Below are 26,720 nucleotides of genomic sequence, written 5' to 3'. Positions count from 1 at the left end.
GGTTAACGGGTGGATCTCTTCCATCAATGCCGAAACATGGAACCATATTGTAATGCATTAGATTACAATATGGTTTCGGACCGACCTTGTGACCCATAACATGATAGATATTCTAATCTACAGCCACCATCAATATAATGTTATATCGTATATAAGCCCTACATATGTATGTTCATGCATTAATTTTGTCCTGCATACCTGAATTAGAAAGTCCTTATCTCAAAGGATGATATATGGCATTAGTCATATCTTGCGAACCTACCTCTGTGTAAGGTGCGCTGGTTTCTCCGCCTCACGAAAAATTGCTTTGTCTGCAGCCCAGGCTAGATAGCCCCTTGGTAATACGTTGATGTATACCTTATACCGTTGCTATTTCATGCCTTAGGCCACAAAAAAAGTACATTTATGGATGACATTCTCTACACACTTCAGATCTAATGCGAGAGTGCAAAAACGAGCAAAATTTGAAAAACATATCAATTTGTTTAATTAATAACATGAATAGTATAACATGAACTGAATTGATGAAGCAACCAGACATGGTATAATATCAAACTTGTTTTTTTTCCTGCATTTGAAAAGTGACGAAAGCGATTTTATCCTGTATAGTAGAACATTATCACTCACCAACTACACGCAAGGCTACCACACTAGTGTCACCTCCACAACCTCACTACATGCTTCTGCACGACATCTTCTGCAATTTTCGGTATATATTATTTACAATGTTGACCTTTGCCAGAGGGGAACAAAATTTCTTCTTCTTTTACTCTGGAGTAAAACAATGAGCGAGTCATCCACAGAATCTAATTGCTGCGGCCTTATACATCTATACCGGGCCAGCCAACCGCCTGGGACAGCACACTCCTCAAGTCACAAGCCACAATAACACAGTCCCGTCGACATTTACATAGCCAAGACCCTCTGCTAGATACAGTCGGTCTTACCCAACCAGAATCCACTTTTATGCTGCCCCAATGGGGCATTCATGTTCCAATCAATAACCATAATTTACGACGATAGCTCCATGCACAAGGCAAAATCAGACAAACATCTTAATGCAAAGTACAGAATGAAGCAATGAACTTGGTCACATACAAAAATGTAAAGCTCTGTATAAAATGGTTTCAGGAACAGGCCAACTTTTCTAATCGTTAAATCTATTTACATGAAAATATGTAGTTTATTAACTTGAGCATCTTCCGTAGATTGTTCAATGATACTTTAAAAGTTGTATATTGTTATTCAACGTTATTTGAACGTTGGAATTGACAGTCCCTAGGTCTAAGATAGAAGCCAAATTTCTATGGATTATGAGATCCGAAATATTAACACGGAGGTTCATTTGAGTTGGTAAAATACAATATATTGATATAAATCGTTCTTGTCGCAATTTTAGGCACCGACGTTCTCTCAACCGAGACGGGCGGTGATATCGACTTAAGACAACATTTGTTGACGTCACACGCGTGGAAAGCTACAAGTACACATCAATTGGGTCAAACAGCTGAAGAAGATTGACCAAATCAGTCGAAAATTCTGACGGGTCCAATTTTTGAGTTGAAGAACAATTTATTCCTACATAAAACCTTAAATGTTAACACTATATATAAGATTGTTTATGTACGACACACATGTAGGGGAATACATCTAATATGCAAAGGGTTTGGCGTTACTCTTTTACCCGATGCTTATTTGTAATGTGGGTCAACTATGAATTGCAGCCTTTGATGTCTAATACATGTAAAGTCACGACTCCCTCTTGTATCGAAAGGAATTAATCTCCAATTTCAGCGGTAAAGGAAAATGTTATACTTTGTCAAGCCGATGATGTCTTGGAGTATCGCCGTCTTTAGACGTTTTAACGTTATAGATATACAACGTTAACCTTCTCGTACAAAAGATGTGGATTCATGATGCTGACAAACAATAAATCTATTGGGGCTAATATATCTTACTTTGTAGAGCATACTATAGTTAAAATTAATGTAACAAAAGTTATGTATCATCCTGTATTCAGCTAGCTAGGTCACAATATCAAATGTTTGATTCACACATCATTTTAAGTACATTTAAGTACTTATCTTAGGGAAGTTGAAATCAGGCATAAAGACAATGGGCTTCAACACTTCAAAGTAACATGGTATCCTTACCAAAGATCGACTTCTGATTGAAGACAAAACAATGTATTGAGAATGTATTTGATACAAAAAATCGAGATTGGAAAGGCAGTCTCAACTTTTCTTTCCTTGAATGTAACGCACAAGGAATTTACCACAATCTCTTTTTCTAAAAAGCTTAAAGAATATTTTGAACATCTGCCTAACGATTGATCTGCATAACAATGAATCAATAAATTGTTTCAATGGTTATCATAACATGCAACTATTACGAAGAAGGCAAATATGATATCTAATTGCTAGACAAGAGGATGCTTACATGGAAACACATATACCTGTTACCGAAAACACTGTCAAAAAAAATAAAATGAAAGACTGAAGCATATAAACAACTAGAAACTTTTCTAACATTGTAGTAAATTAAACTTCTAGTAAGTCTCTTAATTTTACTCGCAGTTAAGGTAGATGTATTTCATTTAGCATTTGAGGTCCACAGGGGTGGAGGATTGTTACCCACTGCGTTTAAGGCACGGTATTGTAAGGCCGAGTCCATCTTTACCTTTCCCTACCTCTTACGTCCCCGAACGAGGTCAGGTGCGAATACCTATTCACACCTGGGTGGAGTAAGGAAAGTCATATAAAATGCCTTTCCCAAGGACTGGACGTCTAGTCAGGAATGCTAGGAATCGAACTCGTGACCTTTCGATCTTGTGTTCACGAGACTAGCCTTTCGGAGATTCGACACTGCAACTTGTAGCAAGTTTTCGCCAAAAAAAAACAAAAAAAAACAAGACGGCTGTTTTACATTCATATAAAGATGCGTCCTGGTGCATTTATATAGTCCGTTTGTACCTTCGAAGAACCGGGACCAAAAGAAAGCCCGCCATAAATCTTCGCGCGTAATAAGCAATAATCTCGGGTCTGGGGGATTGGAAAATTCATAACATTAATCTCGAATGATGTCCACGATAGCGTACTACAATCGCCTGAAGTGCTGAAGTTTAAATGAGAACGTACCAAACTTCCTCCACAAAGTAATGAGATGTGTAAGCTCTGTAACTGATAAATTGTGTTGGACGCATTCTCAAGGACATTCAACTTGAAAAGTGTTTTCTTCTCCTGCCTTTGGGTACCAATTTCCAGTAGAGACGTGAAGCATTGCAGGCAACAGTCACGGCATATAAATGACCTACAAGAGCAAACCAGTCAAGGAGATTTACGATTTCGACGGCAATGCAATTGTCAGTGCCTTGAAGCTGTCTCCCTTTTAAGCTCGGAAAGTCTCGGACCTTATAACAGGATGGGTGACCCTGTAAAATACCTTCGGGCTTTACTACCCCGCTTTCGAGCTACATAACAGATGTCTCATTATAAGTATCAAAAGACATGTTGACGTATGTGCCGTTTTACTTAACAGAAGATAGGGATGATATACAGTTGCTCCATACTTGTGTCAAGATTCTGCCCAGGGTCAGTCAAACGCTGTACTGATCCTTTGCAATGGATTCCTTTTAACATCAAAAGACAAGTACTATACCTTTACTTCTGCCGTGAACTTGGTCCCAGTTCAGACATATATAAGATCAACACCACAGCAAATCAATCTTCGACAGCTCGCAGTTTCTTTGTCTCTCATCTTCTGGTACTAAGTTGGTCGGTGGAGAGTTTTGTTAGGCTTGGTATTAAGCTCATGTTTTCGGTGCATAACATGAAGCAAAATGTTTTGGGCGAAGATTTTATTCGATACATTTGTACTTATTTGCTGTAGCGGTTAGCTTATTGGTTTATTCAATCCTGTTACTGTGTCAAATGTCAGCGGTTGCAATTGTTTTCGTCTAATGGCGTTTGTCGCGAGCAAAGGACGGTCATGAGGCTTCATACCTTATGTGATATTTAAGAGATAAGCTGTCATAAGTCAGATTCAAAAACTAACATCGTAGGGGTAGTCGGACCTCTAAAGTGTCTATCTTTGGCAAACGTAGACACTTCTATAGGGCAGAAGATATTGGGAATGCAATCAAACCTATATGACCTTTGACCCTTCTGCATAAATCAAAACTTTACTCTAGAGCGTACTGCGCAAACCGAGCATACTAGCTAAAAACCTTGGGGTTTTCACAAAGAAAATTAAAGGAAAGAAAAACCTTATTATATGTCATATGCTGCTCTAAAATGCCAACATTTTTCAAGAAATGGGCTTTTCACGTTAAGTTTTGCCAAGGGTATTGAAAGACTATACTGACCTTTTCCCTGATACTACGGATAGGAATAACAATGCTGAAAATTAACCCAACCCAGGACCTGATTATGCTGTGTATATGCACAATAACATGCTCATCTATGGTACCACCAGTAAGTAAAGAGTTAAAGAACTGGATAAATAATCTTACAGGACCATACACTTCAGAAAGTATACACCGTCTTTTATCGGTAAACTACGAATGTTTCTCTGAAAAGACTGAGCGAAACTTGCATTTAAATTAAAGTTTAACTGTTATAACTCGCAGAACTACTATGTACGAACTACTCTGTAAGAACATTCAACCATTTTTTAATTCTTTTAAATTTATCATGTGTGCCCAAACAGAATCTAGCTAATAAGATCATGATACTAATCGTCCTTATTTCATTTCATCCCCACATATTCTAGAACTTAATCTTTCTCAATTCTGTTGCCAAGAAGTCTAAAATTAGTTCCCGCACTAAACAACTGAAGTAATATCTACCTCAGCTAGCCGGCCCCACTTCAAAAAGCTGTTCCACCTGATATCACACTTTCGGAGCGGAAGTAACGTTACCTAATGGATCCCTCGGGGTAGGGTCGACTTTTGCCTCAAATAAAGCTTGGCATAACCTCTAGCTCTATATCCATCAAGTGAACATCTCTAATATAACTTCTGAAGGGAAGTCCGAGACGAAAATAGTTCGAAAACGACCACTGGGCTTCTTGAAATGGATGACCTTAAGTGTAGAGTACGAACCATGAGACACGTTACGCTTGCGTCCAGTTTTTGTAATACGACTGCCAAAGGTGGATGTAAGCCTTTGGGATGCTGAAGTTCGCAATGGTTGCGGCAGTAACTGTACGCAGATTGACGATGATTTCGTGCCTAAGAACCTGCGCTTTAAGCTTGGAGAAAAATACATACAATATCTATTTTTGTCCAGCTACAATTGGCTCTTATTACATCCTAAAAGCACCAGTTGTAGGGGATCTTTCATGATAAAATGAGCTTTGCAGCAGCTGTAACGCATGGTCATCCTCATTAGTTTTACCGCAATAGAACATTCTGTGTCATCCCAGACCTGTAACATGCAAGATTTACAGACGCTAAACATCGTCAAAACCGCTGTTATCCATGTCATCCTGCCGTGTTTGAAGTCGCTGAACCTCATCAACGATCTTTACACTTCAAAGCAATTCTTCTTCGTGTCAGCCTTGTCTACGAATTTGCCGCATTACATCCACAGCTGGTAAAGGATATCTTCCGTAATTGCACTTCGGCAGAATCCATGAACCAAATTCTGTAAGTTTGATTGAATCATGGCACTCCCCCACCTGCTTCTACCTTTGATGTTCCACTTGGACAAATTTGCCTCAGATGAGAGCGACGATCCATTATATAAAAAAAACAGTGTTTTATTCTGACCTAATAGCCATGCAGAACAGATAAGAAAAATATTAGTCGACCTACAACAACCAAATCATTGGAATTTTGTGTACCTTGTGATAGAATATTTATTTCCCCAAAATAGTCACATATTAATGACATTAGCTGCTTACTTTAGTAAAATGTTGTACGATTTTCGGTAAAGAAAATGCCGTAAAACGCACATGACAACATTATACATTTTTATCATATTCATTTGTAAGCTGTATATAAACGGAGTTCCTTAAAGACGAGTAGACATTCACGAAGAAAATCTGTTCATGACCTTGAAACGTACTTTGTACAGACCACGAAGTTTCCAGACGAGCGACACAAAGTACATGGAATGATATATAGCCCTAACCTTTTTTGTTGTTCCAGCTATCTGCCGCTGAATTTTCCCGTAGAACGTGGCACCACCTTACAGGCCAAAGGTCCAAGGCAAACGAGCCTCTCCCCGTCCTCTAACGCGGTACTCCTTGCATCGTCTGCGCTCGGCTGCACTCGATTGCTGGTCGTGACGTCACAGCAGGGTAACTTCCGGGCAATTTGTGACCATAAAGCAGGACTGTGAATGTAAGATATGGGAGAGGTCATCAAAGACGCCGCCTCTTTTCCTCGGGCCGGAGGCGGTTTAGAGTTAACATGGCCCGGCAACAGGAACTGGCAGAAGTGATGGAACTGTGCTGCCGTGGATCGGCATCAGATCTTTCCTCCGCGGCGCCATCGTCGTGACTCACATGCCTAACTAGAAGCGGGGAATTCCTCTGAAGTAGGCCTGTTCTGGAGCTTTTAAAGATTGGCACTAGTTGACGAATAGATACCGCTTTTCATATTGTTTTTATGAACGAGGCAGCTCCTTTGCTCGCAACTTGCAGCTAGTGTTTCATGTTCGACACCAACACATCATAGTGTGATATCTGTAGGAATTGGAGAAATTCGGGAGTGTCTAGCTAACATTTTTGGCTTCACTTCTCTACATCTTATCTACCCTATACCTTAACCGACGTATTTAAGTTACATACTTTCATGAATGATTATTATCAAGCCGAATGTTGTCTGCAGGTGTATCTAGCACTGGATCAAGTGTAGCAAACAGTTATGGCGTCACGGGTTTATAGTTAAGCATTGCACGCTGTGATCTGACCGTGATTGGGGTCTGAGGTTAGGTAAAACGAATTATTGCCATGTTTGTCACTAAGTTCATCTCAGGCACTAACCACTTTTGCCTTACACTGTCTAAAACGCTCTTATTCCAAAGTTTCTGTGAAGTGAAATGTAAACAAGTCCCTTTTTTTCTTTGCGTACTAAGAGCGTAGGCCAGTATCTGGCCCCTTGTTTCTCTCCTTGTTCTTCCATGTTACAATGTCCCGAGCCACAGCTTCCGTTGCCTTTAAACTTAGCTGTGTCTTGTATTTATAAGACCTGGTGGGTCTCAGCTGTGTCTTGTATTTATATGACCTTTGCGGTCTCAGATGACCAACATGTCCTGGTATGGTTGACTTTAAGGTCAGTAGACGCTGTGATCGCTATATGGCATTACTGAGAAATATGATCTTGAGCGAACAGACGGTTTTAAATAATAACTTTATTGCACAACAATTGTACAATGTACAAAGTATGGCATTGACAAGTACATAGATAACATTCCATTAGGCTAATCAATCTATCTAATACAATATTATGTAGTAGTCTATCTTATACAATATAGTGAAGTAGTCTATCTTATACAAAATGGTGTAGCAGTATGGGATGACAATGGGATTTTACAAACATTTGAGGAGTCTCTTACGTGTAGGAACTCCTAACCTGCTAGTGGTAGTGATAGCGCCGCAATGTGTTGGTAGATACAAATACAAATGATAAGACTCAAAAACATGTACATTATTCGGATCGTAACATGCAACCTTTCCCGTAACGCGTTTCTAGGCAAATAATTGTTTACTTTGGTCCTCCTGTGACGTTTCCTTGATTTTTTCTTCCATTTCTAGTTTTTTTGGGGGGCAGGAGCATATATATGCATTTCTATACATATATCTTCTTATTTACAGAAAGCAAAACTTACCCGCAAACAGTCCCTGCTGCAATTTGTTCAAGGGATAACAGGAGGCGCTGTCGCATTAGGCCACACGCACAATGGTACAGCGGCAGAGACTGACAAAATTTGTATACAAAAAAATCAAGTTAATGTGAAAAAATTCTTTGAAACATGTTAATAAGGTATTTGACACACAAACACACACACACACACACACATTCAAACATACACATACGAAAACAAACTAAACGCATATACACACAACGGCTAGGGACATTGTAACATGGAAGAACAAGGAGACGAGGAATTAAGTCGTCAGTTACCAGCTGGCACAGGCTCTTAGGGAAAGAAAAAAAGTATCTTTGTTATCTACAAGGAAGTAGATGCGACACCAGACAACAATTTCAATTGTACAAGATAAAATCCTCTCCAAGACACGAATTGCGTGTATACTACTAAAGACGAATAATAACTATATAAGGGACTAGTCCATCATTGATACATTTTCAGTGCCAAGGTAACATATGGTGATGTTACCGGAACCCAATCATCCTTATGATCTAGGATAGTTCCTCTGATTAGTTTGTCGTCTGTAGTAAGCTGAAATGAAGGAAAATGATACAGTGCCAATCTGTCCCACTGTGAGTCACTAATAACAAAGGCTCAACTGGGGAATTAGTTTAACGTCATTCTAATAAATTCAACGCCATTCCCGAAAAAAATAATTGTTAATGCAAACATAACATTGTCTTATAATTGATGAAAAAAAACACAACTGAAAATTAGCAAAATTAGTTGCTAATCCGTTTTGAACCTCCGTAAACTGTGAACTCTGTCAAGTTCCCAACGGTTAATAGATATTAAGGGATACAGTAGAAGATTGCTGGCATTTTGATGGATGCCCTCGTCTTGTTTCATAAGATACCCATTGTTGCTTTCACTTCTAACCACGCAGGAGATAGATTGCAATAAAATAAAATCTCTCCCAATAAGTCAGCAGTAATTCATCACAGCGAGGGACCGGGCGTGATGAATGAAATGTAGCATGGGTATTAACGAGGGAAGTTAAGCCTCTTCGTTGTTACTAGATTTAGGTCCACACGACGTCACTGCAGGTTGTTTGGCACAGGGACATGAGATGAATTGATGTCAAAGGTCATCTGCATGGCCTATGGCTGTCATTGTTGTTTAAGTCATGGTGATGCTAAATATTTGTAGGAATGAAATTTAACCAAAAATATACGCCACATATGGTTTTGGAATAAACAGCACAGAATCTCTCATAAACAATCTCTTTTCATAACTCCGGCCTGACCAAACACCAGTCTGACCAACTAGAACGGTTGCAGAAAAGGGCGTGTCGCACCATCATGGGCAGCAGTTACAACGGATATTCACATGCGCTGGAACACCTCGGCCTGTCAACACTTGCTACCAGACGTGAACAACTGTGTCTGAAGTTCGCCAGATCCCTGTTGGACTCCGAGTTCAGGGACTGGCTGCCACCACCCAGGACTCAGATCACTGGCAGAGTGACTCGAAACAGCCATAAACTGAACTGCCCAAAAGCCAGAACGAACCGGTACTTGAACTCTAGCATACCGTACCTGACCCGGCTTATCAACCAATATGATCAATAATTGTCGTCTGTAAATATATAATCAAAATGTCGAGTTTATCCTTTGTCTGTCCTACGAATTGAAATGACGGTTGAAGTCATACTTGATGTTTACGTACGTATATGGCACCGGCTGTATTATATACGATTTTAATCATTGTGCATTGGTTTTAATTCAGTGCTATGCACTGCGACTGCCAATAAAATCATCTTGTATCTTGTATCTTGTATCATGATTGTATATTGTGATTTTTTTACACATTCTAACAATTACTTATAAGAGCTTACTTGTTTGAATACGGAAAACTGGAGTAACTGTATACTTTGTAGGCATAAAAACTTCAAAAATCAACCTGTTATAAGCAGAGCCTTATAGTACATGGACCAAAACATAGGCCAGAATATTTTCCTGAGCAAACAAAGACAATGACAATGTCATTTGTTTGATTGTCTACTTGTAGGTAAAGGGTAATAGAATTACACTATGTCCTTGTAGTTGCAAAACATGGACACAGCCTTGACAAGAGGTGTATTACCTGGCTAAACAATTAACTGAAAATTCAGATTGTACTGAAATTGTACCTTACAAGACAATTTGTGTGGTGATTGCCAAATGACACAAACAAATTCACAGCCTACAACTCATAATATGTAGTATTTTAAACGTATGGAACGTCATAACGTTGTCTAGTCCATGACAATGTCTACATGATACGGGACTGTATTTTGTAACGGCTTGTTCTGCAACACGTGCCCACCCGCAACCATATTACAGCCTACAACACATGCAGTGTAGTGTTTAAGACGCACGAAACGTTACAACGCTGTTCAGTCAATGCCAATGGCTACATAATACGGGACTGTTTTTTGTCACAACTCGTTCCGCAACACAGGCGTCAAATACCATTCCCGTGACCCGCCCTCACCCCGCTTCAGACGATTGTCGTGATGGCGCCGCCCTCATCAAGTCTTGGAACACGTTGAGGTCATGTGAGCTTAACCTCTAAAATTAAGTGACCCGTGGGGTCAACAAAAGGGGGGTGAAGATGTGCAAAAGATATTTTAAAGCAAATTTATCATACACATATGGGAATGGTAGCCGTGTCCTTGACAAGGGTTCCCGAACTGATTGTAAAATGCAGGAGCTGCAATTTTATTCTAATATTATGTATACGATTTTAAGTCGTCTACATGGCCTAGGTAAGTCTGGGCAGATTAACAAGGCTTAGTTAAAATCAATAGAAGCATTTTATTATCAATAATGGCAACTGGAGGTACTTAAAGATAGATGTATCCGAGTAACGAGTGGTGATGATTGAGATATACAATGTAAGAAAATTTACACTTGTTACCAAATGAAAAGTCAATATTGCTTTTTTTGTACGGTGGATAGTTGAGCATAACGTGCTCCTCTTTTAAAGCTTTTTAAAAGACATTAGCATCATATATATAATAGATGTAAGAAAAGCAGAAGTGACATAAGAAAAAATATCTAATTCTATATATAACGTTACCAATGTCATTTACTACCAATGGTGAGAAACGAAAAACAAACGAGGGATGTTAATTCTTTCTCTTCTTTACCGATATATCATCGACAGGTTTTCTCTTCGAGTTCGGTTGAAATGATTTCTTTGTGTAAAATCGCTGTATGATGGTGAAGAAGGGAGCCGAGGCTGTGCACAGAGATTGGGAAGGCCGGGAGTTCGAACGTAAACCGTCGCCGACGACACGCTTCCGTTGCCAAGTAGGCCCCCAAATTTAACTCTTCAACATGAACATTAAAGTAATTTCGACCTTAAAACTTGTTGTACCTGAACTTGAATCTAATTGTACCTGAATTGTACAATGCAGAATTTCATTTGTACCTGAATTGTACAATGCACGAGTAAAGGCACAGTCTTCTTGACTGACTGACAGTGAGATGTTGTCCGGTTCTAGTCGACGGAACTTTTTCACCATTTACAATACTTCCCCGCCGTCCTGGCAAAATGGACCTGAAAGGAAACAAGATAACCGTGAAATAACAATTGATGCGGTCGGGAAAGAAAGCAAAAAGGCTCCACAGTATCAGTGACGAAACATCATCGTAGCATCCTCCTTGCTTTTTGAGACTTCGATTTGGATAATCAATCACTCCCCTTTCGATCTTTAGCTGTTTGAACCGCGGACCTCATACTGATCTATTATACCAGCTTAATGTCCACCCATGGAATTGCTTTAGTTCGTGGCAGTGTAGGTGACCCAGAGATGGATGGGTAGAAGACGTGTAGGCCATAATTTGTGAAATAAGAAGAAATTATGCTAATTGTTTTTTTAAAATGCTTATTGTATTATTTTTATTGTTCAGATGTATAGAAATTGACTATTGTAAGGAAAAATTTATTTTTGGTATCCTGAAGATGGATGAGTAGTCGATATAGGTGTTGAGATGTGTGGGCTAGAATTTGTGAAGTAAATAATGGACGTTTCGATACTAGTTGGCTTTCCGTGTAAAGTACCTTTACGAAGAGCACAAAATCATCACCTGTCAGGAATTCGAACTCAACACCTTCAGGTTCTCAGTCAACAATTCTTATTACAAGGTCACATTTTGGAATGGTTCGGCCAAATCCGTATTTCCTGCTCGCGACTGGGAACTAATTACTAATCATGAATTATAGAGTAATGCAATTTGCTTTTGGAGGGAAAACAGCATGCATCGTTCATAAATGACGTAGTATACTTGGTTATGATCAAATGAGTCAAACAATGCAAATAAAAATGTATATGCAAAACTGACGTTGCGGACTGAGTGCAAGTATAGATGAACATATGCGAGAACATCAAGTAATAAAAGATAAATCAAGCAACTGGATAAATTCTATAACGAGTCACACGTTTCAGTTACCATCTTGTATATTTCATCAGAGAATCACTCTCAGTCACTGATGAAAGATTGCGGATGTTATCTGAAGCGTCCGACCCTTTAAAAAACTATCCAGCTGCTTGATTTATTCTATACATGTAATACGGAAAACCTCATCCTCAGTTATTGATGAAAGAGAGTAGATGCTATTTGAAACGTCCGACTCTTTAGAGAATTTCTCCAGTTGCTTAGTGTATTCTTTTATCACTTAATGTTCTGGACACCTGACCTTTATCGCCGTAAAAGAAAATCAGCATCTCCGTATTGTTTGAACCCCTTCAATACATGACATTATGGCAGTGGCAAGTGTCTATAGGGATAAGACAATCAATGCATTTCTAAATACTTTATTGTTGTTACAATTGTAATTTCTGCTATAAACTATTCAACATTTCATTTTACGTTAAAGTTGTGCATTTTACATGTGTAGCCAACATCTTGCATGTTGTGTCAGAAATGACAATTTTGAATATTTTAAGAGCTTTGATCATTTTCATGTAATAAATATCTTTACATTTTTGTCTGATTTAGGCTAGTTGATTAAACGAACACTTTATTCAATCAAGCATGGCGACCTTGAATCTTCATAAAAAGAGGGTGAATGCAATCTTACATTAAATCTATTACTATAGCTCACATGGGCAGTAAGGCGATCCTAGAAGGAACCTCGGGGCAGTAGTACGGTAACGGGTAGTGAGGGTTTGGGATAGATTGATTAAGCTGGTGAAATATTGGCTGTACACTATTTGAACGGGGAGCATACATCATTGCCACTTTCCTTAATACTTCGATATAAGAGCCCGCCAGGCATTCATTCCCTATACAGCTTTCGGCCAGCCCGTGACACAGTCTTCTATTTAGAACTCGTAAAATGTAAGTTGTTGCTGAAAGTTGCTGCGGATTTTTTCTGATATTAATTGCATGGCATTTTAAGGGCAATTTGAGGACATAAAATCGATAGGTAAATCGCCCGTTTGGTTTGTAATTTGTATTTCAATCCGGATGATGTTCATTATAATCATATGTTATCGCAAGTGTCGTGAACACAAGCCGATGCATCTTGCTCAAGGCTGCATGAAAACGCTAAAAGGTTGAAGTGTCAGAGCAATTTACAACAGCAATTTCAAAGTCAGCACTTATATTACAGGAGGAGTGACACACGCTGAAGATAAACACCTATATGTAAGTTTATTACGACTGTGGCTAAAGTAAAGTAAATTTAACTCAATTTTATTTTGAATAGTTTTGCATCATCCCTTTAATTCCCTAATTTTTATGAATTTACAATTCAGTTTTACTACACAAACTTAACACAAAGTTGTGAAAAATTTATTTTTATCATATCTCTGTCAATATATTATCAAATGCATTGTATTATTATCATAGAGAATATTTGTTAACCCTTAGAATGATTGTCTATTAGCTATAATTGTGCATTCATTGGCTGACCACCAGGACCACTTTCGTGAGTAGCCACGATAACGAAACAAAAACTACAGATAGTTCAGGTCTGTGTTTAATGGTTAGCTTTATGTGTTATATAATGAGAACATTTTGATTGAAATTGTCACCTTGTCTGTTTTGATAACGCTGTTGTGCAACGAGCACCATGAATTATTAAATTGTGAATCCCCACAAAAAAAGCTGAAATTCCCCTCTCAGCGTCAGACACTGTGCTTGTATTTCGGCATTTTTGTTTTGTGACCTACTCGAACAGTTTAGTCAGCTCTCGCATTCTATCTTTGAAGGTCAGATCATGACATGTATAGGATCAGGTTAAAGGTTAAAAGGTTATAGATACACTTTCGAATGGTACATAATACTATAAAGTTGATAAAGCAATAAAGTATGTACGATTTATCAAATTTTAAGTTTCCTAAGTTTTTTGTGACGAGGGTACTTTCTGATTCTCTCATCTATCAGTTCCCTTTTATTGTGATTTTTAATCCTTTTATGATTCATAGTAATTGTGCGGTGGATATAAAAATACAGTGCAACAGGTTATCTTCCTGTTCCAATCGTGTTTTTTCTATAGTTTTAAGAATAACAATAAATCAAATTAACTTATAGGGCACATATCCGATTGCATATACGGACATTGTATTTTCAATGAGGTTCGAGTCATAATCATTCTGACGAGGTTGAGACGGTCAAGTCCCTTAGGGCGTTCCTCAATACCAGATCTTTGTCGTGTCAGCGATCTTACTTACCCAGGCGTGTAGCAGGGAAACGCTTCAACTGTTCCTGTCACATCGCCGCCAGTTTGTCTGCACCCAATGGGACTACTACTGTAACAATAAAATAGTCAAAGATATCAGATGACACGATATCGACTACAGGAAAGAGTCGACGATCAATCGATTGAGCGGCAAGGTTATAAAGGATCTGTTATAAAGTGACTGATGTTATTACCAGATACGGTTTGGCAGACTTAGTTATCTTTAATTTGATTCTTCCATATTGTCAGTAGAATCTACAACATAAGGGATCAATCAAATATTTACATTAGGCAGCTGCTTAACCTCAAGTCATACATGGAAGTTGATGATAACTGTTGTAGGTTACTTTGACATTATCTTAACTTCCAACCCCAAAAGCGTCTTTTAAATAGTCATTACGCTTATCCAGTAAATAGGAATGCAAAAACTTTATGGAATCCCCCGTTTCTATTTACCATTGTTTTATAGGTCTTAGTCTTCTTTGACTTCTTTTGCAAACAAGTCAGAATCATTCGGTAAGATCAATTTTCCTTTGTGTTTAAATTTGTTGCTGGATTCTGTTACATGCTGAATTCTACCCAGATAAATTAATTTTCAAGCTAGTAATGAAGCTTATTTGCCATCAACCAGAAGTTAATAGCATGAAAATACGTACTTATTTCAGAACTACTACTTTGTCAAAAGTTTCCAGAGACACATCGGTGCAAACTGGAGGATTTAGTGAGGTTGCAAGCAGTGCCAGTATTGTAACTCACTGTAAGCCATTATGTCCCTAGGCCCTGTAATGTACCTCTGGGATAAATGTACAGTTGTTGTGCTCATGGCCATGTCGACATTTTCAATATAAAAAGCTGACAAGTCATCAGTATAAAGTGCCATTGCAGCAAAAAGTTTGAACTCTGAAAAATTGTCTCGCATTATATAGCATCCATCGTAGCAAATTTAATTTTCTCGGGTGAAAAGAAATTGCCAGGGGACACGCCAGGTCACGGCGTAAATCGGCGTTAATGTTCACTTCAAGCTTGATATGTCCTTTTGTGAGACATTTTAGTGAGTTGTCTCGTAATATTGAGCTGTAATGATCAAGGCCGTGTGTATAAATCCCAGTTCATGTATTGTTACAAATGGGCGAAATATGGTGCAAGCTTTGCCGTGATCTACCCCATGCTAAAACAAGAGAAAATTTGCATACCCAATTCTAACCTTATAGTGTAATGTATATTTGTATATTTGTATACTCCTACCTGATGTACTTGAGTAGATTTGCATAACCACTTTAACCCTGCTGTACCAGATCAGATTTACATTCCCCCTTCACCCCGCTGTACATATACCGGGTCAGATCTACATACCCCTTTCACCCGGTACCCTGCTGTGCCGGATCAGGTCAGCATACCCCCTTCCCATTGTGATGTACCGGACAAGATTTGCATACTGCCATTTAAAATGATGTACCGGACAAAATTAGTATAAACAATCAACTTACCGAACCATATTCACATATCCCATTCAACCTTAGAGTCCCGGATCAACGGCAACCAAATTCAATCAAGCTTGCGGTGGGGGTTACCGATGGACGGTCGGCTCTAATGCTTTGCTCTTGACACGTCTGGTCTATTCATCACGAGAAGTTTATCAATATAGCTTGACAAACGAAGTGTTGGTCATAGTTCGTGCAGTCGATGTTGGAATTCCATCTGTCAAAACTCACGGTTGATTATGAACTATGGACTACCCTAGATTGATTTCATATAAATGGACTTTGCAGCAGTGGACAAACATTGATCAAGGGCATTTCGATAGATATTTTGCAATGTCGCCTTTGAGGTTATGACTGATTTGTCGTTTGGCTTTGTACGGAAATTCCAAAATTTAATTTTCTTTTTAAATTAGATTTATCAAATTGTATTCATCTTTATGTAGCTTAAGGGGGTATATAAAAAAGCGTATCATAATTTGTTCAGGATTAACGATTATACAGTCGGCCGTGGGTCGCACTGTTCTTTTCCAATAGCGTAATTGATGAAAATAATTCAATCAGACTTCGGACAAATCTAAGCTAGGAAACACTACATTTATTTTGCTATTCTGACAAATCGAATCGTTGAAATTTGTCATATTTTACGTGTGTGTTGGCTTTCCTTGCTTTGTGTTAATTGTAACATAAATTATTTGCAAGATGAAAAGTTCAAATATGACAAATCTTTCTCTAATGATCTACATGTAAAACAACGCAATATAATACGTGATTCTTTGTCGCATGCGACGTTTCGTTTATCTGAAAATACCAGCCAGCCATTGCTTATCAAGACTGTTTAGCAAGAAAGTACTAAATCAAACACAGTTCCCTATGGTTTCCAGTATTTTGACAATTTTACTTTTCGTAATTTGGTGACTATTTTAGGTTCAACCTCAAATGCGAAAATCTGCATTTACTATCCTGGTCACGTAAGACCGCTCTACATCCTAATTTTCTTCTCTCGCTTTTGGCGGCCTCTTTCAAGCTGCACTCGAGATGATCTGGCTGTTTATCCAGAAAGGAACACACTCTACCGATATCGTTTCAAATAATCTATGAATCCCTCGGAAAGGTACCATTCTGTGTTTTTGAAGGTCATTCATTTACGAACTTTAACTCTGTCACTATTAGACCTAAAGTCTGAAGTAGAAGACATCCGACAGACTCACACCAAATGCCCTAAAGCCGATCCCTTTGAAAGATAAAACAAATGGTGGCAAAAACGACCAGAGACGAACACCAAACGCACGTAGTACATCCGCCTTTAGATCTTGTCATTTATAGTTTATCAATGGGAGGGTTCACCACGACGCTACATTCATAATGCTTTTTAAAACACATTAGACACATAGTGTCATCTATATAATCTTAAGTCAGTCTAAGCTATAAAGGGTGACTTGATAACTCAAAACATGCGCTTATCAGAGACTGGCATCTTCAATAGGTCGTGTTCGGTCGTATGCAGTCGCCAGCATAGCCAGTCGTCTGACTCGCATGTCACAAAGATTGTTACGTTTCCACTACAATGGAGACAGTATGACCAACAGGCAGTCTTACACAAAGTGCTGTTTTAATCGATTTGTTCGTGCAAACAGTTAACCTCTATGTCTCACGTACTTTGAAGCAACTTCCTTTGTGGGAGATGTTACGGCGTCTCCACAGAATCGAAAGGTCAGTCTCAATAAAATGTACCGAAAAGACAGTTCGAAAGAAAGCCACATGGTGTATATCTCCTACTTGCAAGCTTGTGTAGTTTTAGAAAGAAGCAATCCGTCCTTTTTGTATATCTATTATCATTTTATTTTTTGTTTGATCGTATTGTCTTATGTATTAGTATGTATACTAACATCAACAGTAACTGTTATGATCATACATATAATCTCTGGTTCTGGTTGGTGTCATTAAACGGTTTTATTACTGGCACCATGTAGCCAATGTCCGACATGTGCCTGTGATATAAGCCCTCATTCTTCCCCTTTAGGGCATAAAACTTCATAGCAATAATACTTATCTGGGTCAATGTGTAGAAAAGGATCACAGTGTTAGTAAGGAACTGGGCTGAAGCATCGCTAAGGGTCACTGTGTGGAAAATGATGACAGTGTCTGTGAGGAACTGGGTTAGATAATCGCTATTTGTCTTAAACAAGTCACCAGGGACACTTTTTTCTGGAATCTGTGACAGCCGTAGTTTCACTTGTCTGAATCAATTTGCTAAATTGCAAAGTGTTCAACAAACTACTTTATCTTAACTGAAGAACAAAATTAGAAAGTTTTTCTCTGTTGCCTTCATGCACGAAGGTTTTGTTTTCAGTGTGTGTGGATATTATGTGTATAAATGTATTTCACGAAGCGGTGACACCACGTGTGTATACCTTTGTAACATCTCTTTCATTTTTCTTAGACAACAACGATTTTTTTTCTTCAAAAAGGCAAATTGGTTTCGTTTCAATTTACATTTTGATGGATGAAATTACAAACTTGTAAAAGAGATTTATGAGTGAAAAAGTCGGTACGGATACATTACCAGTGAGGTTATATTATTTTGCCAAGTGAAACCTATTTTGACGTTAGTCGATAGAGACAGTCGGAATTAAAGTGTCAGTAAGATTTATTGAACGCCTGGAAACCAGTTACATGAAATATGACCAAAATATGTATTAACTATAACATTATATTAAAACTATACATGAACAAAATGCTGCACTTATAGACAACATTTATTTGTGATACTCCACTGCTATTCAAAATTATATTTTCATACATTCATGTAAGATAATGCCAGCTTGACTGGTGCCGATGAAATACTAGTTTTACACCGAGCCTCGATGACAAGATATGCCTCATTGAAAGAAAGAAAGTATGCGTTAAATGGGAATATCAAGTCTTTGATCAGAAACTATTTGTCATATCTTATCGTTAAAGTAGGTATTATTATATGATAATGAAATGAGCCATAGCTTTATTTTGAATTCGTGATTGATTGAGGTAGTGAATGCAGCATTCGGCGCATCGGAAGCTCCTTTTTGATTACCCACTTGGCGTATAATGAAGAACTAAATTCAAAATGCACGTGAACAAAAACATTGTAATGGCGTTATAGATGTGAAAATAATTTAAACAATGTACAATTAGTCCTGTGAGGCGTCAGTGATAAGGCCGCCCACTTAAAAACACATTAGAACACACAAAGATATTTTTTGGAACCGATGCATAGCTTTAAGTAATGACTGTAAAATAACTGTAAAATGAAAATTCAAGCTACCGAGCTACCATAACGGCCAGCGGCTCGTAGTCTTGCTGTTCGATTTACGTTCGATAGAATGTAAACTAATTCTAATTCTCTACCATCGAGTTTTGGGAGACAAATGGTTCCTTACAACTCAAGGTAAGGGATTATCAAGGCCACTGCATTCACCGGTAATTTATATAGATGACCCTTTGTTCCAGATTCCTGATTAGTTCTCGAAGCTAACAAGGAGAAATAATTAAAATCGGTAGGGATATCGGTCACGGCTTTCTGTGTTGACTCCTGTAGAAGACTTATTGTCAGAAACAATGGACAAAAACGTTTGGAGAAAATAAAATAACCCAGGGGGCAATTTAAGTATCGGCGATAATGTGTTCTGATCCACAAAGACGACTTGATCACTGGATCAATGAGTTAATCTGTTTTGCCCGCGACAGGGAATTTGTACATCCTCGTGAGAAAACACGGGTCAGTGATTTCTTTGGTCCTCTAGTAAGATATTCATGATGACCTGTTAGAACGTCACTGTCATATAGATCCTCATCTGTATATTTTTTAGAATGAGGAACCTTTTATTTCACATCACTTTGATTCATATACATTAAAAACTATAGATATTGCCAATAATTTATATATATATTATATATAATATTCCCTTGAATGATACGATACATTATATTGTATCGTGAGAGAGAGGGAGAGAAAGAGAAAGAGGCGTGTCATAACTTTTCGTGCCTCTTTATCATGAGTCCATGATTAATGAGAATCTGTCGCTTATACCATATGCATCTAAATTGGACTTAGCAAAGAGGACGGTATCATTTGCATCTGGTTAACGGTCTAATCAGTAAGGAAGGAGACTCAGTCTGAAGGAACCATTTAACGTGACACAAAACGGGGACAGACGGGGGGCTGTTCGGAATGCCAACTGCGCAACACCCAATACGCGCAGAATTAATTAGAGATTTCGTTTAAAAGTGCCGTGGACATGATCTGGATGTTGATACCAAAGGTTTGAAACAGAAGTGTAAGGGTTTATCGAGTGGTTTATTATTGGGGATTGGAGGGAGTTGGACCTTACCACGAAATTTCAGATAATGTTTTTAGATTAATCTGTTGTTTGTAGTCCTATGAGTTTGTAACATTGTACCAAACATCAGATTCTATTCAAGATCTGATATGTTAAACTGATATGACATTTTGAATGTCAATATAGTGCCCCCTCCTAATACTAATGGAATATTTGGCATTTTTATCGCAAAATTTATCATTTATCAAGTCACTATGTAAAACGACCCGGGGAACATTATGTAGGCTACTGATGTAGACTGATACAACTGGGAATCTAAATATGAATGCATGAATTTCGACAAAATATTTCGAATTTGTATGCAAGCAAAGAAGAATCAATGTAGCGTATCACAGCTTCACAGCTTCAGATTGGCCTGCATTGCATTTAATAAAAACTCAAACGAAATCACTCATTTTTCAAATGTGACTCTAGATACAGAACTGTCTCGTACCTTTCTTACTGGTACTCAAAGTTTTCTACATAAAGTCAGAAAAAGATTTTTGATGACGTTCTGAGAGGAAACAGGAATGGAAGTCTATTGATGTTCAAAGAATGATCTGTTTAAAATGATCAACTTATGGCAATACCCCCGTATTCAATTTCATTTCATTCCTCACAATTAGCAGATTAAACGTACCATATTATCATACTTAAAACGTTCCTAAACAAATCCGGACAATACGCATGAAAAGAAATAGTTTTTTGAAGCAATATCGAAGATTCTTTTTTATATATTAACCAAGTCTAAGAGATGCACTCATTGAGCTGTCGATTTTATACAATTGAAATCTTTAACATAAACCATCATGCTAATCGCTCCTAGTCGTCTGCACTGGCTTAGAATACTAACTTTAAACATTTATATAACTCTTCTTTAAACCTTGGAATCGTCTTAATAAAAGTTAGATCTACAAGAAATGGTACTAAATTTACAGAAACACTTATTCGAGGCGACGATTTATGACTTTTAACTCCGAAAAGCTGGAGGCAAACACTCATGATTTACGCCCCGTCATTTCTCCGCGAGGCATCTGTTGAGTTTATAACCATCAATGTGACATTTTCAACATAACACGGGCAGCGTTTTGATCATCAGACTGTTTAATGAATCAATCAATTGATATGGAGCCTATTTGGCCAGATGTTGGTTTGTTAGACGTGTTACAGCATAAGTTACAACATCTCCATGTATACATCTAGAGGGAACTTGTTGGCATCCAAAAGAGCAGTTACCCAAAAACTTTTATGTCAGCTATCGTACTATTGCCACGATACATCGGTATCCAAAAATTACTGATAAAAGGCCAGCTGTGATGTCTTTACTTGTTTCTTGGGGCGACCGCGCTACATAGTTAAATATCCAATTGGCAAGTTTTAATTAGAAATTAAGGCAACTGTGTCAGGTCTATCTCCCTTTATATCTTGGTAACGCGGCCGCTGGGAATCTACTCGTTAGATCTGCATAACCTGGCCATTGCATTGGAAACCTGCTCGAACTGCAGGCATGTCAGATATGCCTGTGCTCAAGGATATGATTCTCGTCGTTATCTACATAAATCCTCACTAGAGATCGTTTACCATATGTTAGACTGCCTCTTCTTGCCAGCAGGATATAAAGATATGCTTCAGTGCGTAGCACAGGTCGAAGGGTCGGAAATGTAAAAGCAAAACACTTTAAAACGATGCGAGTTCCTGCCTTTCCCATCAAACGCGGCTCAATAACGTTTCTGTGTCAAGCTCCATGGGACCATTTTTCGCTGCCTGCCTCTCATAGAAAGAAAACAACACTCAAATAAGGCCTTTCCCTTAGAGGTATTAAGATTGCTTATTTAAAGAAGGTCTTTGATGGAAAGTTACTGATTGATAGAAGCTCAGACAAGCTTTTCCAAACGGCTAGCCACTATTTTGCCTTTACCATGGATCCCATTGGATTTGTTTCTTTATATGATGGAGTTAACGGTGCGATACTGCCTAACCGTCAGTAATGTGCAATTTTAGGAGACGCTGTGGGGAAAAAGTTTGAACATTCGAAGACGATGTTATGGAGCGGTGAGTCGCGCCGCCAGTGGAACATTGGTGCATCCTATCTCTATTGATCCGTTGTTTTTTCGGAGCGAGATAAATTAAGGCGAGGTAATGGCGGGTTCACACTGTACATCAATATGAGGTACCTGGACAGTAATTGTAACGGACACGGTGAACGGTGGACCACTGCGGAAGCAAAAAGGCAATTTGACCGGTCGATACTAGTGAAAATGCTTTTGATTTATTCTTTGGGAATCATCAATTCACGAGATTGACTAACTGCGGCGGGATACACAATGGACACTTGTTTCCGTGTCGTCTAGACAAATGTGTCTTCAGCCGCTACAGATGAAGGTTCCCAAAAGCGGCATCAAAGGCAATCCGTGTATTTTTTTTTCTTGAATCGTGATGCATCAAATCCTCGCGCAAATGAACGACCGTGAAGAGAGGTTGTCTTTCACCACACGATCGGTTTCGTCTAATCCAACCACGTGACTGTCTTTACACGTGGATTTGACGGATGCAGTTCCTTGTGTCAACTGGCGAGGTAAGGAGACTTAATATGGATGCAGGACACACGCTGCGAGCGCTAAGGCGCTGCCATTGTACGTGATCTACCGTCACATCTTCGGTGCAATCTCGCAGCTGATGAGGGTTCTTGTTACAAAATTATGGGTTCTACTTTCTAATCTGCCTTGAATATCTCAAGTGCCATATTTCTAGGACACTTTTACAAGGTGGATTACCCGATATTGGATTTATGTGTTCTATCAATATTGGCCATAACTGGATTAAGAAGTATTGAGATATGTGGCCGGCGGTTTTCGACGAAGGATTGGGGTCAACGCACAGTGAGGAACTCCCGTCTCTTTCGGTATCGGACCGTGTGTTTTAAGTGGAAAATCGTGAGCAGACGGCTTGTGCTTACACATCGCTGTGCCTCAGTCGGACCGATTCTCATCCGCGGGATATCAGGATTATCTTCTGTCGTGTGGAAGCGGATTGGGAAGTTATACGTGCTACAAATCAAGAACGGGTGTCATCACACGGCATCATTGCTATAACGTACCAGCCTTTGGGATGTATTGCTGAAGTAATGTTGCACAGCGGACGACGTTTGACCAGGAGGCGGGCACCGACCATGGGAAGTACAGTCAAACGGTACAGTACTCGACATGCCTCCCTAGGCTGCTCCCCTGCATAAAGGATTGTGCCTGGTAAGCAAAGACGAGGTGGGCGTTGAATGCTTTATTTTGTTCAAATTGGAAAAAAGATCTAGCGCTTGAATTGCTTGCTTTATGGAGTTAGTAGACGTTGTGTGGATCGATACGTTAGAAACGCCCAGGAAATAGACGCGTTGGAGGGGAATTACGGCGCGTCAAATTATGATGAGGGGGGATTATTTCGTCTACTCTTTGAGCAATGGATGGTCGGAAGGGATAACCGATGAGTGGATTTAGGGGAAGATGGCGCCTCGGAAATGTTCAGTTGGGCTGCGAGAAATCGTCCCACTTCTCCTCGTCCTTGCTGGTTTAGTGGATCGGGTCATGTTGGCTTCGTGCCCACCCCGGTGCGTCTGCGAAGGGGACTATACAACCGTGTCCTGTACTAATGGGGGCCTTCAGCAGGTGCCAAAGGGTACGCCGTATGGCGCGCTTTCATTAAGCCTGAGCGGTAATAACATCAGCGGAGTCATCGCCGATCAGTTTACAGAATTTAGACAGCTCCAGACCTTGGACCTGAGCTTCAACATGATATCGGAGATCGAAGACGAGGCCTTCGTCGGTCTGGAAAGCCTACACACCCTACAACTTTATTACAACAGGTTGACCTCTATTCCCACTGAAGCTCTCAGACGACTTCCGCATCTTAAAGAGCTGTGGCTGCGGGGTAATCCTATAAATTGTTTGGACGCAGATGCTTTCGCTTACCTCCCCAATCTACAGTTATTAGACCTGGGCGAGCTAAGACATCTGGAGGCCATAAGCAACGACATGTTTACCGGTCTTTCTAAGCTAGTCCACCTCAACTTCGCTGTAGCTAACTTACAAACCGTGCCTTACCTTGGAGAACTGGAGAGTTTAGAGGAGCTAGATTTATCCGGGAATTCAATAAAAGTAATAGAGAACGATGCGTTTTCAGGCCTCTCGAAATTGAAAAGGTTGATAATTATATCATCCCAAGTGACAGAAATTAGGAGATTCTCGTTTTCGCCTTTGAAGAGCTTGACCGAATTGGACCTTTCGTATAATAATATATCAGCATTGCCTTTGAACGAATTCATTGAGACGCCATTGTTGACAAAGGTCAACTTAAATGTCAACCCGTGGAACTGTAGTTGCGATATCATTTGGCTGGTAAACTGGTTGAGAGGAAAGATCAAATCAAGAAGTTGTGAAGTGTGTGGCAATTGTCAAAGTCCGAACAGATTAAAGGGGATGTCATTGTTCGACATCATAGACGATGACTTGAGATGCGGCAATGGCACAAAGACAAAAAGTGCTGGGACAAAAGTCAACATTAACGTCATGGAGGGAGATGACGCATCTTTGCCTTGTATCACCGGGAGAACAGCTGCTGTGAGTTGGATAACACCAAACGGAACCATCTTAAGGAGTAAATCCTTTCGAGTTCGCGTCAAAGTGCTCGAGGATGGAACGCTAAACCTCACGCGCGTTACCATGCACGACGCGGGCTCCTACAAATGCATTCCGATGGGTAACCGCGAGCCATCAAGCACTGCTGAGGTAATTACTACTCTTAACGTTACTAAGAAGGGATCGAGAAAGTCTGTGAATACCGAAGTTCCTTTGTTAGAGGAGCCCGTTGCTAAGGATATTGGGGATATGTCTTGTGACACCGTCAAGGATACTGGTGCTGCAAGGAATATTTCTGTGGAAAACTCAACGACAACCGTGTCTACACCATCAACTGTTGGTACGACAAAAGATGGAATGGATGTTGACTACGAGCCTGATCCAGATAAGGATAAACAGGTGGACCATCAATGGATTATCATCGGTTCCATAGTAGGAATTGTTGCGTTCGGGATGTGCTTTTGGAGTACCATCTTCATCGCCCACAGGTTCAGACACAGACGCTGTCGCCATGATCACAGCAGGTCCCCCGACGATGATCAAGATGACGAATACATGGTCAACGGGATGGTACCCCAGACATCATTCTATGGATTAGTCCTGTCAGAAGAACAGAAGCCGGAGACCCCTCCCCCTGTGTACAGTATTGATGTTGATGATGAGGATGACTGTATCATGTACCATGGTGTTAAAACATTTAAGTCGGATAAACCAATCAAACCTGTCAAGACAGTCACATTTAAAGTTGAAACAGAAGTATGACATCCGATGCTGCTTACATTGATTTCCATAAGCTCCATACAGGTCACCACTATCCAACTCAAGCAATGTTTTCTTTCAAATTCCATCTAGACCTATCGGACATTGTCGAAAGAAACAATTATCATACTGGAGTATGGTTATTTTGTTGTGTTGACTGCATTAATATGGGAGGGGGGTGTTCTTGAGTTCTATATTTGCTCCCTTCTAAGTTTGTGCAAATTGCTTCATTTGTATGAACAGTGTCTTGATGTACGTATTGCGCAAAGATTTATCTGTCATCATACTTAAGACGTAACGTGTATAGGGAAAAAAGAATGAAATTGGACGTACGATTATAAGGAAAATAGCTTCTCACGAGCAACAGAGATCTTCACCATTGCCATAACTCCCTGCCTTTGCAATTGAAATAGAAGCGTTGGAACCCTTTAAAGGTAACCAAAGGAATTGTAGTAAAGTATTTTATTAAACGCGATCAATTGATATTAGTGAATGTGACTTCTTCCACCAAGTAAGTGATATCACGCAACATGACACCAAAATGGAGGGTGAGCAATTTGATCTCGTCCCTTTATGTAGGCACCAAGCGCGACCTTAATTCTATATATTCAAGTCTAATTATTCTGCCCGAGCATATTTAGAGCTTAAGGGTGTTATCGCAATCTCATTGTGCATGAATGATGCGCCTTAGTGTTCGGGTGCAATCAGCGTCACTGCCAGCGAGCACGATGAAGTCCGTTACTGCATTAAGTACTGATTCTGTAGTATGGAACTGAAAAAGTGTCAAGCGCTAAGCATATTTGACTCATGCTTAATGCTCTATCGTTCAATGATTATGGCACACAAGGGCAGCGTGATAAATTACATTGAACTGAATGACTATTACCTTTTTTGCAGTCGATTATTCACCGATGTATAGCTGGCCTCTATCACACCGAGTGCTGTCCG

General features: G+C 39.4%; 2 protein-coding genes and 1 long non-coding RNA gene across 3 annotated transcripts in view; 1 reads left to right on the top strand and 2 right to left on the bottom strand.

Moving 5' to 3' along the window:
- Positions 1 to 6,264, bottom strand: part of LOC136441516 (leucine-rich repeat-containing protein 4C-like) — a 60,552-nt gene extending 54,288 nt beyond the window's left edge. The window contains exon 1 of the mRNA XM_066437850.1: positions 6,135 to 6,264. The gene's annotated coding sequence lies outside the window, so the exon portion shown is untranslated. The remainder of the gene's footprint in view (positions 1 to 6,134) is intronic.
- Positions 6,265 to 10,166: 3,902 nt separating this feature from the next.
- The window catches only part of LOC136441524 (uncharacterized), a 41,775-nt gene continuing 25,221 nt past the window's right edge, over positions 10,167 to 26,720 (bottom strand). The window contains exons 2-3 of the long non-coding RNA XR_010756902.1: positions 14,545 to 14,622; positions 10,167 to 11,423 (exon numbers count right to left, since the gene is read on the bottom strand). This is a non-coding gene — a long non-coding RNA (uncharacterized lncRNA). The remainder of the gene's footprint in view (positions 11,424 to 14,544; positions 14,623 to 26,720) is intronic.
- On the top strand, positions 23,004 to 26,493 carry LOC136441514 (leucine-rich repeat-containing protein 4C-like). Its single transcript, XM_066437846.1, has one exon. It carries the CDS (start codon positions 23,883 to 23,885, stop codon positions 25,773 to 25,775), a length of 1,893 nt encoding a protein of 630 aa, XP_066293943.1. The 5' UTR covers positions 23,004 to 23,882; the 3' UTR covers positions 25,776 to 26,493.

Source organism: Branchiostoma lanceolatum, chromosome 9 (genome assembly GCF_035083965.1).
Source record: "Branchiostoma lanceolatum isolate klBraLanc5 chromosome 9, klBraLanc5.hap2, whole genome shotgun sequence".
NCBI classification, from domain to species: Eukaryota; Metazoa; Chordata; class Leptocardii; order Amphioxiformes; family Branchiostomatidae; genus Branchiostoma; species Branchiostoma lanceolatum.
This window is presented reverse-complemented; position numbering and strand designations above follow the sequence as displayed.